Genomic DNA, 18,416 nt, shown 5'->3' with positions numbered 1-18,416 from the left:
TTTAAAGTGTGGAAAAGGATTATATTAAAATAAGTTCGTTTCTCATGTTAGAAATGAGCAAATTTTGTAAAATAAAACCCAACATGTCTTGGTCACAACTGTTAACTACCAGCCTGAGACAGATTTTATTCTTTTATACTTGTCTGAAACTTTTTGTATTACAAAAAGTTAACAGCGAATCTGATGAAGATTTATAAAGGTGTAGATATTCCAATATAGCCTCTTCTATGTCAAACATTTAAAATGGCCAGAACCGAACTATATATTAAACAGAACATAAATAAGACCGTAAATAAATAAATGAAGAAAATAAAATCGTACGGCACAACTACACATAATTCTATAAACATTTTCACGGTCAAACTAAGAAGCTGAAAACAGCTGACCTTCATTTAGCTCTACATTAAATAAACCTCTGTCTTTCACATTTGACCTTGACAAGGATGAATGGTATTCTTTCTAGTTCTCCTTAGTCATCTGATAGAATGAACCGCGCGGCCTTGAAGGACTGTGTGCAGTCAATTCACAAGGCTGGGTTTTGTTCAAAGTCGTGTCACATCCGGCTATAGCTTCAGAGACATTTAGATATAAGTGGTGGGACAACTGAGGAAAAAATAATTAAAGTTCCAGGCTCAGAAATTGCTTAATTTGAATTTCGATGCTGATAAAATGAACTTTGCAAAATAGGGATAATTACTTTCAAAAAACTAAAAATCCTTGCTGGGGATTCTATCTTAGAAATAGAACTTACCCTTTTTTTTTTTTTTTTTTTTTAAGGGGTCTATTCCTTGAAGGTGATTTTTGCATTTCTAAAAAAAAAATGATTTCATTACAGAAGATGGCTAACCAAAAATCGCCTCTTCCACTGTAACTGACTGAATGATAAGTAGGATTTAAATTGCATAATACTCTTCATTTTAAAAGCCTTTATGCCGGCAGAGCTACACGGTGGATCTCTTTCTTTTAAGCCGTGCCCGGCTGGGGACGCAGAGGACACTTGAGTCCGTTCCTCTCTCTTCATTTAGTTCATCTAGAATTGTTTTCTGAGACAAATGCCTTGGCCCATACTTCAAATTGATAATCTCCCCAGGCACACTCTTCTCTGGGCCTCCTCACCACAGATTACAGAGGGGAAGCCCCTCAACATGAGAGCTGCAAAATAATTTCTAGTGAATGTGAGAAATCTGTTTAATAAAGTTTTTTTTTAAAAATTTTTTGGCCACTTGGATCCAATCAAGATTCCTGTGTCCCCAAAGAAGCGCTCATGCGTTTCCCTCCACGGGGCTGTCTGTCCTCAGAGGGCCGGCTGCCCCAGGCTTGTCCTGGGCACCACGCTCAGACCTCGGACAGAACCTCCCCGGGACGCGTCTGCAAATCCCGGTCGTGCTCGCTGAGGAGCTGACTCGAGTGTGGTTAGGGTACCTGGCTTTCTCCTCCGCCCCCCACCCCCCGCCTTAATGTGACAGATCACAAGGTCTTCACTGTAGCCGGGAGCACTGCTCCTCTGTGTTCTGAGATCTCACTCAGCATCTGGTTTTCTTTAGACTAAAAGAAAAGGACAAAAAGGAACTTGTTTTAAGGAAGCAAGTGCTCCAACAGAGGTCACCGGGTGAGCGCACAACACCTGTTCCGGGTGGACTCAGAGCTGGACTCACATTTGCCTTCAAACGCTAAGAGCTGCCCCCTGGTACAAAGATAGCAAGCTGGCCCGTTGCCATCCTCACAGTCTGCCCGTGAGACAATGAAGGAAAAGCCAAGATCGCCGTCTGCTAAACCGAGTTATTTCTCAACAGTTGGTTCAACAGGATACACACCGGGCGTTGCCCCGATTCCATTTGTACAAACACAGCCTCCTGGCAATTCGTATGTACTGGACGACATTTGTGTACCAGATTATTCCATCTGGGTTATCTGACTTTTTTTTTTCTTTTTTTAAACATACAAGAATTACATTCAAGGTACTTTACAAATTAACATGTTGAAAATCTGATGTGAAATAAAAGCTCTTTAAGAGTTGACAGTTACGTTACAAAAAGAACCCCCCTCCCCAAAACGAAACAAAACAAAACAAAACAAAAGTTCAGCCTTGTACCCTCCCTAAGAAGTGAACAGGTGACAGAATAATTTCTTTGGGGGGTGTAATCACACATCATCAGCCGGCAGGGACGGGATGCTTATCTTCGCTCTGGTAAAGTAGGCAATCTTCTCCCTAGAGGCAGGGGTGAGAAATAAACCAGCTTGAATATAATGTTGAAAATACTCTGTGCCCATTAAAAGGAGTCCCAGGAACAGCGTAGCGTCTGCAAGCCTGCGCAGGAGGTCTTTTCCTCAGGCAGAACTCCATGAAATCAAGACCGTCTTTCCCCTTTACGGGAGGATATAAAGCATATAAAGGAGCACGGCAGCTCCGGCCTCTGGTGAATTGCCCCCTTCCTGGATTTCCAGCATCAGACAGTTTTTAAACCCCCAGGGGGTCAGTTATGAGTGCTTCTAAATGAGGCAGGAGAGGATGCAAGAAGTCCGAAGTCCCAGGGAACTTCTCAGGGACCTTGTAGAAAAGTACATGGTACCAGGAAAATTCTTTAAAATCGATACCATGCTCAGGGAAGGGACACTTGCTGAGTGATCCCATGAGTCCCAATGAAGGGGAAGGAAGGAACGTGCCTGTAGTAAAGGCAGATCTGTCCCCAATCCCGAAGCAGGGATAAGGAGAAACAACCCGAAAGGGAGATGCTGAGAAATACCGGGCAGAACGGTTTTCAGAGCTTAGGAGAGTATTTAAAAAATAATAATAAGGTTTTAAGATTGTAGAGTTAACAAAGACAGGAGCAATATATTCACTTTCGTGCAAAATCTTCACATCACACATAGTACCCCATCCACACATATTTACTGAGGGTGTGTTCTGTTATGCAGGGCACGCCGGTAGCGATAAAGAAGAACAGAGAAAAAAGAAAAGCACCAGCCTTCCTTTGAGAAAATAAGAGTCTATGTAGATGGTGGAGGAAGTGTGGGGTCAAGAAGCAAGTGCAGAGGTGGAAAAGCTCTAGACTAAGGAAAGGAGAGAGAAGAAAGGGAGAGGCCCAGAACTGTGGGCCCTGGCACAAGAGTTCTCTTTGTGGTTTGCATCCTTACAGGCAAGGGAGCGAGCTCGAGACGTCACTGAAGGCCAGCAGGAGAACCCAAGGGAACACGCGCCGCTAGTGGGTTTCTTCGGCTCACGCCGGGGCTGTCACATCCCTGAATCAGTGGCCACTTTTGACTCCTGATTTTGAACTTCCCTTGACAAATCAGAGGACCAGGGAACACGGGGCCCCTGTTTCCACGTGGAACAAGCAGGCAGGGTGTGTGTGTGTGTGTGCGTGTGTGTCCAGTGCTGGGGGCAGACGGAACACCCCACTCTCCCACCCAGGCCGGCGGCAGTGGCAGGGCGCCCCAGACGCCCCAGGACCCCGGGGAGTATCCCCTGCCCAGCACGGCGCCTAGGAAGGGCCCAAGGAACAACAAAAAGCCCAGAAGCTCTATGCCTTTCTGTGTTTTCTCAGTGAGATGTGCCATCCGCTTCTCAGGGTGGGGGGCACCCCGAGTTCCTGGGAGCCGGGCTTGACTCAGGTCAGGGCCGCTGCCGGGGGAGTCTGTAACCTCAGGAAGGAGCAAACGAAGCTCACACGTTAGGAGAGGATTTGGGGTCTCGTAGGCTAACGCGGACTTGCAGCATAACAGACGGCGCGGGGACAAGCCCAAAGTGTCGCGGGCGGGGCGGATTACCTGAAGGACTGCACCTGCCGAGGCACCTTGCGGCTCTGCTCCCGGAGCCGGCACACGTCCTTGGAGACCTGCCGCATCAGTTTCTCTGCATTCAAACCTTGCTTCTGCTCTTCTTTTGACTGTTCAGCCTGGCAAAGGAAATAAAAACCCCAAACCCCACAGAACACTAATTAGAAAGCTCCGGAGACGTGCTGTAAGGCTTGGGAGCCTGGGCCCTGAGCCTGGGGTGGGGCGGGGGCGGCATCGTGCGCAGCGGGTGTGCGCGCGCTCTCACCAGCAGGGGGCGCAGCCGGTGATTGTCTCGTGTGTGTGTGTGTGTGTGTGTGTGTGTGTGTCCGTCCTCTCACCAGCAGGGGGCGCAGTCACTGATTGTCACAAGTATTAAAAGATCTTACTAGGTAGGTAATATGTGATCATTTTATTACGTCTGGGAAACCCAAGAACCAGCAGGGGGCGCAGTCACTGACTGTCACAAGTATTAAAAGATCTTACTAGGTAGGTAATATGTGATCATTTTATTACGTCTGGGAAACCCAAGAACCCGCAAAAAAGAAATGAAAAGCTACTTTCAGCACTGTGACCAAGAAATACCTCCTAACATTTCAACCTTATTCATTTTTTCAAACTTTTTTTCTATCTAAGCCATTTTAAAAGCTGTTTACTGAAGTAGAATTTACATACCAGGTTAGCTTCTTTTACTTAGTAATATGCATTTAAGATTCTTCCATGTGTTTCCGTGGCTTGATTGCTCATTTCTTTTTAGAGCTGAATAATATTCCATTATTTACACGTACCAAAGTACAAGTACCATCACTCTCTAAAGGATATCTTGGCTGCTCCTAAGTTTTGGCAATTATAAGGAAAGATGCCATAACATTGATGTCCGTAACTTTTCCACTCCTTTGGGTAAATACCAACAAGTGTGACTCCTGGATCATTTGCCAACAGCACGTTTATTTACTTTTGTAAGAAAACGTTAACCTGCATCTTACACTTACACAATATTATATGTCAATTACATCTCAATAAAGCTGGGGGGAAAAAGAATTGAAAAAAAATGTCAAACTGTGTACAAAGTGGCTGTACTATTTTGCATTCCCACCAGCAACGAACAAGAGCGTATCAGCCAGCATTTCATGCCGTCAGTGAAGAGTCAGCGTTTGAGAGTTTGGCCATTCTTTTTTTTTTAAAGATTTTATTTATTTATTTGACAGAGAGAGACACAGCGAGAGAGGGAACACAAGCAGGGGGAGTGAGAGAGGGAGAAGCAGGCTTCCCGCCGAGCAGGGAGCCCAATATGGGGCTTGATCCCAGGACCCTGGGATCATGACCCGAGCTGAAGGCAGACGCTTAACGACTGAGCCACCCAGGCGCCCCGAGAGTTTGGCCATTCTAACAGGCGTGTAGTGGTAGCTCACTCTTGTTTTAATTTGCAGTTCCCTAATGACATGATGTGCAGCACCTTTTCATATGCTTATTTACCATCTGTATATCTTTTTTGGTGAGGTGTCTGTTTAGGTCTTTGGTCTACTTTTCAATTGGGTTGTTCATTGTCTTATTGTTGAGTTTTAAGAGTTCTTTGTATATTTTGGATAACAGTCCTTATCAACAGTCCTTTACGGTTTTGTATTTAGGCCTACAATCAGTTTTTAGTTAATTTTTGCTAAGTGTATAAAGTCTGTGTCTAAATTTTTTTTTTTTTTTTTTTGCATGTGGATGTCCAGTTGTTCCATTTGTTGAAAAGACTCTCGTTTCATTGTATTGCTTTCACTCCTCTGTCAAAAGTCAGTTGACTCTCTCTATATATTTACATGGGTCTGTTTCTGGGCTGTCTATGATGTTCCATTCATCTGCTTGTCTATTCTTTTATCAATACCCCACTGTCTTGATTACTGTTGCTGAACAGTAAGCCCTGATGTTGGGTAGGGTCAGTCCTCCAACTCTGTCTCCTTCAATATTGTGTTGGCTATCATCTGTCTTTTGTGTCTCCGTATAAACTTCAGAACCAGTTTGTCTATGTCCACAAAATAATTTGCTGGAGTTTTGATTGGGATTACATTAAATCTATAGGTCAATTTGGGAAGAACTAACATTTTTTTTTTTTTTAAGTAGGTTCTATGCCCAGTGGGGAGCTTGAACTCACGATCCTGAGATCAAGACCTGAGCTGAGATCAAGAGTTGGATGCTTAACCAACCGAGCCACCCAGGAGCCTGGAAAGAACCAACATCTTGACAATATTAAGTCTTCCTATCCATGAACATGGACTATCTCTCCATTTATTTAGTTCTTTGATTTTATCCATCAGGTTTTGTATTTTTCCTCATTTAGATCTTATACATATTTTGTTACATAACTATTTCATTTTGGGGGGGGTGCTAATTATATGGTGTTTTTAATTTCAAATTCCACTTGGTCCTATAGAATATAGAAAAGCAACTGACTCTGTATGTTAACCTTGTATCCTGCAACCTTGCTACTGATTTCCTGTTTTCAATGTCATTGATTTCTACTCTAATTTTTACTTCCTTTCTTCTGATTGCTTTGGATTTAATTTACTCTTTGTTTTCTAGTTTCCTAAGGCAGAAGTTTAGGTTATTGACTTCTTTTCCAGTATATACATTCACTATTATAAATCTCCCTCTAAGCACTGCTTTTGCTGCATCCCACAAAGTTTGGTAAGTTGTTCAAAGACATTTAGTTCAAAATGTGTTTTCTCTTGAGATTCCTTTTTCTGACCCATGTGTTATTTAAAAATGTGTGGTAAGGTCTCCAAGAACTTTGGGCTTTTCCAGCTATCTTTCTGTCATCGATTTCTAGTTTTATTCCATTGTGATCTGAGAGTAGACACTAATGATTTGTATTCCTTTGTATTTTTAAGTTGTATTTTATGGCACAAAACGTGGTCTCTCTTGGTGAATGTTCCATGTGACCTTGAGGAGAATGTGAATTCTGCTGTTGTTGGATGAAGTAGTCTATGGATGTCAGTTATATCTAGTTAATTAACAGTGTGGTTGAATTCAACTATGTCCTTGCTGATTTTCTGCCTTTGGGATCTGTTCATTTCTGACAAAGGGGTGTTGAAGCTTCCAACTAAGAGTGGATCCACCTATTTCTCCTTGCAGATATATCAGTTTTTGCCTCACATATTTTGATGCTGTGTTGTTAGATGCATACACATTAAGGGTTGTTATCTCTTCTTGGAGAACTGACTCCTTTATCATTATGTAACGTCCTTCTTTATACTGGACTTTTATGCTCAGCTGTCTGCTCTGTCTCAGATTAATATAGCTACTCCCACTTTGTTTTGATTAGTGTTAACATGGTATATCTCTCTATCCCTTAACTTTTAGTCTATATGTGTTTTATACATAAAATGGGTTTCTTGTAGACAACATATAGTCAGGTCCTGCCATTTATTCAACTCTGACAGTCTCTTTGAATTGGCAAATTCAAATCATTAATGTTTAAAGTGATTATCGAGGGGCACCTGACTGGCTCAGTCAGTAGAGCATGGGACTCTTAATCTTGGGGTTGTGAATTGGAGCTTCATGTTGGGTGCAGAGATTACTTAAAAATAAAGTCTTGAAAAAATAAAGTGATTATTGATATAGCTGGAATGATATCTACCGTATTTATTATTGTTTTCTTGTCATTGCTCTTGTTCTTTGTTTTTGCCTTCTACTCTTTTGTTGCCTTTTGTGGTTTTAATTGAGCATCCTATATTACCATTTTCTCTCCTTTCTTAGCATGTCAATTATAATTTTTAAGACATTTTTAAGTGGTTGTCCAATATTTTGCAATATGCAAAACACCACAGTACTTTACGGGTAGTGCAAGTACCATATAATAATAAAATATTCCTAATATCTCCCTGTTGTCCCTTGTATCATTGCTGTCATTCATTTCACTTACACACAAGCATATATATATGTCAAATACATTGTTGCTATCATTATTCTGAGCTGTCATATTAGATTAATTAAGAATAAGAAAAATAAAAGTTTTAACTTTACTGTCACTAATTCCTTCTTCAATGCTCTTCCTTTCTTTATGTAGATCCTAGTTTCTGGCCTATACTATTTTCCTACTCTCTGAAGAGCTTCTGCTAACATTTCTTGCTAGGCAGGCCTACTGACAACAATTTTTCTCAACTTTCATTTGTCTAAGAAAGTACTTCTCTTTCAGTTCTGAAGGATAATTTTGTAGGGTACAGAATTCTCAGTTGGTGGTTTGTATTTCCTCTCAACACCTTAAATATTTTCACTCCACTCTCCTCGCTTGCATGGCTTTGGAGAAGTCAGATGTAATTCTTATCTTTGCTCCTGTAGAAGTTACTCTGGCCTCTTTCAAGATTTTTCCTGTATCTTTGATTTTCTGCTTTGAATGTGATATGCCTAGGTAGAGGGTTTTTTGATTTGTTTGTTCTGCATTTATCCTGCATGTTCTCTGGGCTTCCTGGATCTGTAGTTTCATGTCTGACACTAATTTGGACAACTTCTCAATCATTATGCTTTAAATATTTCTTCTGTTTTTCTCTTTCTTGTGCTGGTGTTCCCATTACGTTTAAGTCACACCTTTTGTAGTTGTCCCACAGTTCTCAGATATTCTGTTCCTTTTTTACCCCCCTCAGTCTTTTTTCTCTTTGAGTTTCAGTTTTGAAAGTTTCTACTGACATTTCCTCAAGTTCAGAGATTCTTTCTTCATCCATATCTAGTCTGCTAACAAGCCCATCGAAGGTATTCTTCATTTCTTTTAGTGTTTTTGATGTCTAGTATTTTTTTTAATTCTTTCTTAGAATTTCCTTTTTCTTTCAGCTTATATTCATCATCTATTCTTGCATGTTGTCTACTTTTCCCATCAGAGCCCTTAGTGCATTAATCATAGTTGTTTTAAATTCCTGGTCTCCTAATTCCAATATTCCTGCCATGTCTAAGTCTGGTTCTGATGTTTTTTTCTGTCTCTTCTTTCAGTATGCCTGGTGATTTTATGTTGAAGGCCAAACAGACATAATGTACCGGGTGAATGGAACTCTGTAAGTAGGTCTTTAGTAATGAAGTGGAGGTGTGGGGGACAGGAAGTCTTTTATAGTCTTATGATTAAGTCCAGTCTTTGGAGGAGCCTGTGCCCCCAACTGAGAACTTCACAATTGCTTCTCAGTCCCCCTGCATCCCTTAGGTGACACAGAGTGGCTGGAGTGGGTATTTATCTTCCCCCAAGTTGGTTAGGCTCTCATAAAACTTTTCTAAGTTAGACTCTTGTAAAACAGTTGCTCCTGAGGGCAGCTCTTGTTAGCAGAATGCTCTGTTGTATTTCAACATTTTCCTCTCTCTGGTGGAAGCACAGATTTTCTTTTCTGATATTCACTAAGAGTAGAGCTCCTAGATGGGAATTCACAAAAGTGTAGGGGCTTCCCATGGCCGGTCCCCTGGAGTTTTTAACTCTTAGGCTTGTCTACATGGAGCCTCCAGGATTCATCAATTATAGTCTAGGTTCTCTTACCCTGGTACTGGTTCCCTCAGAGTCTCTGCTCTGGTGAGTTGTCATTTTCTGTGCTGCCTGTCTCTCCAATTCTGGGGGCAATGTTTTGACCCATGACCTCATTTTCCTGACAGATCTATGAAGAGTTATTGATTTTTCAGTTTGTTCATTTTCTTTCCTTGTTGTTAGGGCAAAGTAGTGATTTCCTTATAGGCCAGTCCAGGAAATGGAAGTCCATAACTTTTTAATAGTTTGATAAGATCCTTTAATAGCTAGAGCATAATTATTTAATTAACCTTCTGGAATCACATATTTAAGTTATTTCCATGCTGCAATGTTCACTGAAGTGGGAGTTAGCAATTTAAGCATCTAGATAAATGTATATTTGGTCACATTAGATTTACAGGAGATAAAAGCAGGCATGTCCTTTTTTTTTGAAAACTATCCACAATATGAGTATATCTGCATGCATCTATAGCTACATCTGTATCCATATAGAATTCTGCATTTGTATTACCCCACTATCAGGGAGAAAATAATCACAATTTTGTTTAATTTGACTTAGAGCTTAAGAACACATCATCTAAAAGGACAATTCCTTAGCTACATAAGTGAACTGTGAAATAGGAAATGAGGCTTAGGTATAAATGTGCTACTTGTTATTCCTCGCCCCTTCATATTTGGAAATTATGTGACTTATCCATTATGTAGAAGTTGACCTCCACAAAGGCATTGACTCCCACCTGCATGTAAAGCAAAGAGGCTGTCTGGTTGTTAATTTAGGGTTTTGGCTCACGGTTCACCTTGGGGTCTGAGCTGTTTACATGGGTCCATACACTTCAGAAGGGCAGGGACTGTATCTGGGTTTTTTTTTTTGTTGTTGTTGTTTTGGTTTGGGTTTTTTTGGCATCTGTTTAACATAATTTATAGAGGTCCAAGTGCACAATAAAGATTTTTAAGCCAGTGGTTTGTTTTTGAAAACTGCCTCTATTTGCAGAAGCTGCTTGTGATGTTGTGTTATAAAATGAATTATATTAAGTCAAATGGCTGGAGACTTCACATTACGTACATACTTAATGAAGGGAAATGTCATCTAGAAGCAGTCTTGTCAATACAGACTTAAAAACAGTAGTTATCCTCACCTGACAGAAACAGAAATCTAATTCAAGTTACTTTGAGTTTGGGGAAAGAGTGAGATCTTATAACTATGTGAATTGGCTTTTTGGCCTGTGTTTGGGAAACTGCTTTAAGAAAATGAATTCTAAACAGAATTTTTGGTGGTGAAACAGGGTAGCTTCCCTCCTAATCCTCCCCAGGGTGTTGGGGAAACCGAGCCCGCTAAGCACGCTCTAGGAAGCTCCCTCGTGCTGGAGGTGACCACATTGCTGCTCTTCTCCAACAGAAACCACCGTTCCTTTTATCCTTGACAAGATGCAACCTGAGTTGGTTTACTCAAACCTGTGTCTCGGGCTCTCTCTGGCACATTTACCAAGTACCAGCCATTTTCACAATGAGACCTGTGGGCAGCACAGGAACTAGAGATTCTTTTCAAGGCACCCTTACCCTGCCTCCCTTTCGGAAGTGGCTTGAGGGTGGGGCCTTGTCTGCCCTCCTCGGTGCCAGACTCCCCGGCGCCTCCACACGCCTGCACACAGTGGGGGTGCAGTGGACACAGGCTGAAGGAACGAGTGTCAGTCTATGGGAAAAACAGGCTTTTAGATGATGACTTTTAAGATTAATGTGCTTCAGTAACTCTCAGAAGATTTAGAACAGCCTTGGGTTTTTTCCAGTGATGACGGACTACCACAAAAGCTCTCCAGAAGGGCAGAAAATAAAGACTGACAGATTTAGATTCAGATTCGAGCAAACACCTGCACTTCTCTCACTTGAAAGGTGCTCAAAAGACAAATGATAGAGTCAACAAACCTATTTGTAACTCAAATAACAGATAGGTGTAGAAAGAGGTCTTTCAAGGAGAAAAATAGGACGTAACAGAAAAAAAAGGGCACTGGGTATGAGCAGGTGTCTCACAGAATAAACACAAATGGCAAATAAACATTTCTCATCAGTGACACCATTCTCACCACCAGACTGTGAACATTTAAGGGACTGGGAGTCCGAGGGACAGCAGGGTGTATGTCCCAATGCCTGAGCCTCTGGAGGTCAGAGGGCTATGCTACAACTACCCAGGAGGAAGCCTCTGGAGTCACATGTGGCCCCCCAAAGGGGGGGGGGGGGGAGGTTCTGGGTGTTGGGGGGAAGGGAGTTAGGGGCCAGGGAGACTCAGTTCATGTGGGAGGCGCCCCGCCCCGAGCACTGGTCAGCCTCTCTCCCCATGGCCTCCCAAGGGCTGTGCTCCAATAACACAATATGAAACGTAGCGCTGCTTAGTGGGGGCCACTGGTCATGGTGGTGGCAGCTGGGGCTGTAAAGGATATGGTTGGGGAAATTTAGAATGTCGGTGTTTGTTGGTAGCTTAGGGCAAAATCTTACAAGACAGAGATCAATTCAGGCCAGAAGTCAGCATTGGCACAAAGAGAGGGAAGAAAAAACAGCTTTGCTAAGGGTGGTCGCCTGCAGCCTACAATCTAAATTGACTGGACAATCCCATCATTGAGATCCTTCTGGACTTGAAAAAGCCAAGTCTTTCTGTTATAAACTTTGGAAGGAGAAAAGACTGGTGCTGGCAAAAGGGGGATTATAAGGATCTTGTCTTCCCATATGCACCCACTGCTTCAGACTCTGTCAAGGCCAGGAAAGGAAAGAACAAAGTTTTAGCCTTACAAGGCTTGACAGACGAGACCTTTGCCTGTGGTTAACCGGTTTGCAGCCAAACTGACAGGACCAGCCACTCTACTACTAGGCATTTATGCTTTGGAAACACTACTGAATCCTGAACGGTGTCCCAAAATGCACAGGAATGCTTATTTCCACATTGTCCAATAACTGAAAATATGGGAAATTGTCATTAGAATACATACATAATTACGATGTATCTACACAGGTGAATGCCTTAAAAATAATGAATTACAGCAACATTTACTAAAATGGACAGCTATTTTTCATAGAAGAACATAGAATTAGGTGGGCGGAGAAAATCAAGTTTTGCGACAATTTGTCTTCATGACCCTATTTTTGTGTAACCCTTCCAAATAACACTAACACACATACATGGCATAAGAAGGAACCGGAAGGACAAATGCCAAGGGGAATGGGACTTCAACGAGGCATCGCTGCTTTTTGCTTTCTATAGTTCTGTATTATTTGGCTTTGAACAATAAGCACATGGTAATTTTTTAGCTAAAGAAAATCTTTTTAAATTTTAAAATATTCTCAAAGCGCAAGTGTACTTACTCCCTGTAAATCTGAAGGTAAAAATGCTGTGGCCCTTTTCGGAAAGCTGAGATTTTTAAAAATTTACTTACCCAGCAAGTACTTACGAAGCATCAGGCATACTCACACCACTTTATGGAAAGCTAAATATCCTGCAAAAGGGCACTCCTAGTACTTTGCTAACCATAATCCCCTGCAGTTAACTTCTGATTTTTTTCACCACAAAGGATCCTTTTCCAGATATTTTTTACTGCCCCACTTTCCTCTGCCTGTTTTGAAAGATTCTGTTTAGAAAGGCGGCCTTTATTTGCTAAGTAATAATTCTCTCTTGATTATTTTGCAATTGGTGAGATAGTTTAGCTGTCACTCGGAGATTCCAAATTGATGTCATTCGAATTCAAAGGGGACAAATGGGATCTTTCAGTTACTTTGTGAAGTCTTGCCTTTAGAAAACAGATACTTTTTCATTAGGTCCCAGAGAAGGAACCACTGACTTCGTAAACAGAAACAAATGACTTCTCCCGTGATGAGGTCTATCAGATTGGTAAGCTGGTACGTAGACAAAAGCATTGCTGCTATCCTAATTCTTGGCAACACGGAACATGAATAAATCAATCTTAACATAGCCATCTGCTTATTGACTTAAGCAACGGACAGGTCGGAAAAGGCCAGAGAGAGAAGGTACGTGCTGGGTATACTTGGGTAAGAAAATCTGGGCCAGTTTCTCCGGGGTTTATTTTATCAGATGAGAATTACAACAGGCTCCCCGGGCCCTGTCCCACCTTCGGTCACCTTCCACAGGAATGGAACTGCGGGGGTCTGTTTTACCCGCTGCGGAAGAACACTGGTAAGATGGTCCCTCTAAATAAGGCTGATGGCTACTGCCTTTCCAGCGTGTTTGTGGGCACTGCAAAATCACTTTGAAATCTGTTTCTTCTGGGCAAAATAAGACTGACCATGAAACATCTTCCTCTCCCCCCTGAATAAGCGCATACTTCACTGAAAACTATATTTGTCTATGTGTTTGTATCTGTACTCACACATCTGTATCTCTCTCTCAAAATCTGGGTGACCAAATACATCATGAAATTTTTGTCAGCTGTTAATAAGAGTTGCCGACTTTCAGGCAGTTAAATCTCCATGCTGAATACTTCATTGTAATCAGTAAGAATTATTTTGTTGAATGAGGTGTATTAGTATCTTTGACACATGGTTTTCTTAGCAGATTCTAGCTTTAAAAAATGTTAACATCTGTATTATTTTAAGCTTTAAAAAAAGGCTAGCATCACAGAACTTTGGCATTTTGACAGGGAAACACTCTGAGGAAGAAAAAGAAATTTCTGCTTTGTAAGCAACATGAGGCTCCTTTGGAAAAATACCAACCCTTCCTCAGCACCCCTCCCCTCTCCTCACCCAACAAGTCATGATAAGCTGCCTGATTCACAGGCTCGGAAGCCACTTTTTATGCCCCAGACTCCAGAAGAGTACGATTAACCTTTAGTTTATGCCATGGGCGCCTGACCTGCAGAAAGGTCCAGTGATTTACTTACAGCCACGTTGAGAAGCCTAACAGAGTAAGGAACACGATCCAGTCCGAATTTATGGTCCTACGTTTCTTGCTCGGCTTCCTGAGGGGTTGTGTGATACACGAAGCCACCGACTCTGATTCCGTTTTTATTCTGAGCTACAAAACAGACCTTCCGCCACAAAGGAGGAAGGTTATGGAGTGCGACCCTGAGACCTGACAGCCTTCCTGACAAGGGAGGCAAATCCAGGACCTGCTGCTGCCTTCAAGTAACTGCTTTTCTGGGAGCTGTATTTTTTATGGTAATTGGCAGGCTCTTTGCTCACCGTCAGGCATTTTATGACCGGGCTGCTGAAAATCCCACAAATCCCCACTACTTCAGGGAAATGGTGGGACTCAAAGGGCAGCGTGTGTGTGCGCGTGTGTACAAAGAAGTGGATGTGGAAATGAGGAGCAAGCAGGAGAGAGAAGTCCATAGTGGTTACCAACGTTTGTGGCCATAATGAAAGGTACACCACTGAAATCATCTGTATTTTCGCATACGAGTCTGTTCCAAACTTTGGTGGTGAGAAAGCCAAGTATGCAGCTCAAGTCGTCTCTATATAGAGTTGGTAAGCGTAAAGAGAAAAAACCAGCTGTCCTTGGGAATCAGATGGTTTTACGATGGTTTGCATGCACTTGGCTTTGAGAGCTCCATCCTCCCTGTTGCTTGAGACGACAGCCGTCCTTGGGCAGAAGGAAGAAAAGATGCAGGGACGGCGGGCTTAGCGCAGCTCCTACAGTTCGTATGAGCGCTGCTCTCGTGGCCTGTGGAAGACCCAGCCGCAGACGCCTTTAGATGGAAAAGCCTCAGGGAACCCCATCTCACCTTGGACTGCAGAATTCTCGAAGCACGGCCTGTGCCCTAACGGTTTGGCTCCTGGGCCCCGCAGCCTTCCAGTTCCACACATCTGCCCACATCTTCACTTATACAGAAAGCATGTTAGATCTGATTCAGACAGATTACAGATTTTGCAACTGCAAGGGATCTCGGGGGTCATCTGATCCAATCCTCTTATTTTGTAGATTAAATATGTAAAATCCTATTTGAGCACGGGAAAAATAGAAGCCCCACATAGGCACATTTTTATGGCATTTTTTAAGGCTGATTTGTCTTTAGTTTGTCAGACGAGGAAGGAAGGAGAACAGCAGTGAGAAAGCAGACCTGGTAAAGAGAATGTAGCGCCCATCCCGCCGCGCTCCCGGGCCCCCGGGACTTTGCTGGTACAGTCACTCTCTTCCTTCACACTTAGACCCTCAGCTGGGACCTCCAACGTCTACCAAAGACTTTTTCACCAGATACCAGCAGGCTGGGTAGAGAGCTCAGCCCTGTGTATCGCGCACACAAATTTAGCATTTTGTTTATATGAGCATCAACTCTAACAAAGGAGCTTGTACTGAGCTGTTAATAGCGTCCCCATCTGCCGTTCACGCTAACGATCTAGGAAACTGATAGCAATGGTATGGAAACTTGAATAAAATCATGAAGACAACCACCTCAGCTCTTAATCCCCTTAATTATTTAGACACATCCTCATGTTTATTCCAAGTACTCCATCAATGCTGGAATTTTCTTGATGAGAACTGGAAAACGAGATTCTCACTCTGAATCAGACACCCCTGACATGTGAGCCCAGACCCTCTCCTTTCCTGCTGCCCTTGTGGTCATCAGCTCCCTGTGGGGCCTGGGGGACTTCATGGAGGCACCCCCAGGGTCTCCCCTCGTGTCCCTTCTCTGAGCCTCCCGCCTCTGCCGGAGACTCTCCCGTTGAAGCCACATGTGCCGCGGGATGGCCTGGCACCCACACGTGCCCCTGCCAGGGCGATTCTTTCCTCCTTCTGCCAGAGGAGGCCTGTGAGATGCGGTGTGCAGGGCTCCCGGGGGCCGCCCTACGGCGAGCAAGCAGCACCCAGGGGCCATGTCCTTCCCCCCCACCTCGCCTCTGCTCTGCTCGAGGCTGCACCCCCTTAGTGACGCAGGGGGACAGGCGTGTTTAGCCCACGCTCTGCACAATCGCAAGCAGACCCTCCTTCAGCTCTTCTTCTCCCTCAGTATCTTGCAGTGCAAACTGATTACGAAACCAACTAAGTGCCGGTTCGTCAGATATACAGATCAGAAAACCTCTATTAAGATATAATTAAATTCCGAAGCATAATCATCAGTGCAACTTCTGTAAGGATGATTAGAATCATCAGTAGTTTATTATGGGGCCAGAATCATGCATAAGTAGGTACAATTTAATGACTAAACAACTGCAAATTAATATAAAAACAGACCACTATTTTACAGAAAAGAATTCTCAGGTGTCACTCTTCCTAAGACACTTTCCAAAACCTCAACAAGACCTGCCTATGTCCCACGTTGGGCAACACTCCAGAGATCCCGGATCTTTGCAGTTGTGCTACAAACAGCAAACGCCCAGGATCTCTGAAGTTTTTCTGTGGAGCTGCAAGGCCAAGTGCCCTGCTCCTGCCTTAGCTCTGAATGAGTGTCGCTACGGTGGTGGGAGGAGGCCCGCTCCGCAAGCAAAATGCATCCAGTGTGGCGTGCAAGGTAACTCGGCTGGCGAGGCCAACTGCACGTGGCTTTGTGCAGAAGCGTGGTGGGTTGTGCTGAGGTTTGAAGCACGAAAATCCTCACACACCCTCAGCAGCACTTTCAAGGAGACACTGGTTCTGGGGTAGGCCCGGGAAATGAGAGCACCTGTCAGGATGACAGCCGGCACCCACTTCTCAGATGGCGACTTAAAACGGGGACAAACTGCCAATAATTAGGAGATGAGAGGGGTTAAATACCACCCACGACACACAAACGGTTGCCTGACATAGCTGTTAACAGTTTTCAAAGAGGTCACAACTTCGTATTATGCCTGGAAAACCTGCCTGATAGTCCCATGATTATTCCCGCCAGTAAGAACAGTAGGATGGGCTCATATGATAGGTACGAAAACAGGGCAGCCAGGGATCGCCGTAGCCTGGGAAGTGTTAACAGGCCACTCTCTCCGTGTCACTGCCATTACTTCCCTGGATGGTGACCGTGACCGTTACGTGGGACGCTGGGATCAGAACCATCTGTCAGAACTGCTGAGGCTCAGGCATGAAGCGGTGTCTTCCCCAAGCCCCTAGGTTTGACCTGATAATATCCCTGGACCCTGGGATTTCAGGGATACTTGGTCCCAGGACCAACCAAGGCACAGCCTGGACCATGATGCCCACCCCACAGCCGTGCCTAACCTTGAGGGCAGTGCCTTGGTCCCAGGGCCATGCCTAACTTCAGGTGGCCAAGCTATCCTGGGGCCACCAACCGTTTCTCACCACTCTATGCTGCATTTATCCATCCACCAGCAAGTCAAGAGGCAGCTGTGTATTCTAGTGGTGGGTAAGGGGCGAGCAAAACTCAAAACAGGATAAAAATCATGGCTGGCAAGCAAGTTCAGCAGGCTTTAATGAGGCAGATTTCTGCCAAGGCAGGATGGAATATCCACCATAAGGTGCCGTAACACAGAAGCAGCAAGACGGTGGCCTTGTCGCTCCCTTGGGGCGTTTACATGGGAGTTTGCCCGCTAGGCCAAAGGCACCCAGGACAGCAAAGACTTGCGTTAAAGAGGTGTTTCTCCTTTACAGGGAACAGTTCTGCTCAAGTTCCCCAGGACCGCCCTCCCAGAATTTTCTGCAGCTGAGAACAGATACACATTCTTGACTGGCTCATTAAAGGACAAATCCTTAAAATGAACACGTGTGCCTCAAACATCAACTTTTACTTGAGCGCAGGTTTGTAGAGACTCAACAATGCATCTAAGTGAGCCCTGAAGATCTCCTGGGTTGCAGGGTTCTATACCCCTCCGTTTTCATCTACTTACACTAAGGATTTCTTTAATGAAGAAGGAAAACAAGAGTCACCCTAAAAACCTGCAAACCTTGAGTCATCTTTTAACACCAGCAGAAGTCTCAGAGTTCTATACAATGAAAGACTAAAACCAACCCACCTAGGAAATGGTGCATTTATGATACTTTCTCAGAAAGGATGCTTCAACCCTGTTTCTTTCAATCAGGATCAGACAGCTTGGATCCTGCCCAAGCTCCCCGCGTTGTATTTTGTGGCAAGTGGACCGGCCGATGTCGCACACACATCTCTACCACAAGTTTCCCAAAGAAGCCTCCTCTTCAGAAACCTTTGGTGGCTCCCCATCACAGCATTCAAGACTCTCAACAATTCTGCCCCAACCAACCTTATCTTCAAGTACGGTGGACACAGAATAGATGTCAAGAGAT

The 18,416-nt window shown here is 43.7% G+C and overlaps 1 protein-coding gene across 1 annotated transcript in view; it reads right to left on the bottom strand.

Moving 5' to 3' along the window:
* Positions 1 to 1,445: 1,445 nt before the first annotated feature.
* Positions 1,446 to 18,416, bottom strand: part of WWC2 (WW and C2 domain containing 2) — a 202,575-nt gene continuing 185,604 nt past the window's right edge. Inside the window, exons 22-23 of the mRNA XM_044911653.1 lie at positions 3,769 to 3,896; positions 1,446 to 2,209 (exon numbers count right to left, since the gene is read on the bottom strand). Coding sequence (XP_044767588.1) covers positions 2,143 to 2,209; positions 3,769 to 3,896 — 195 coding nt within the window. The 3' untranslated portion in view covers positions 1,446 to 2,142. The remainder of the gene's footprint in view (positions 2,210 to 3,768; positions 3,897 to 18,416) is intronic.

Source organism: Neomonachus schauinslandi, chromosome 2 (assembly GCF_002201575.2).
Source record: "Neomonachus schauinslandi chromosome 2, ASM220157v2, whole genome shotgun sequence".
NCBI classification, from domain to species: Eukaryota; Metazoa; Chordata; class Mammalia; order Carnivora; family Phocidae; genus Neomonachus; species Neomonachus schauinslandi.
This window is presented reverse-complemented; position numbering and strand designations above follow the sequence as displayed.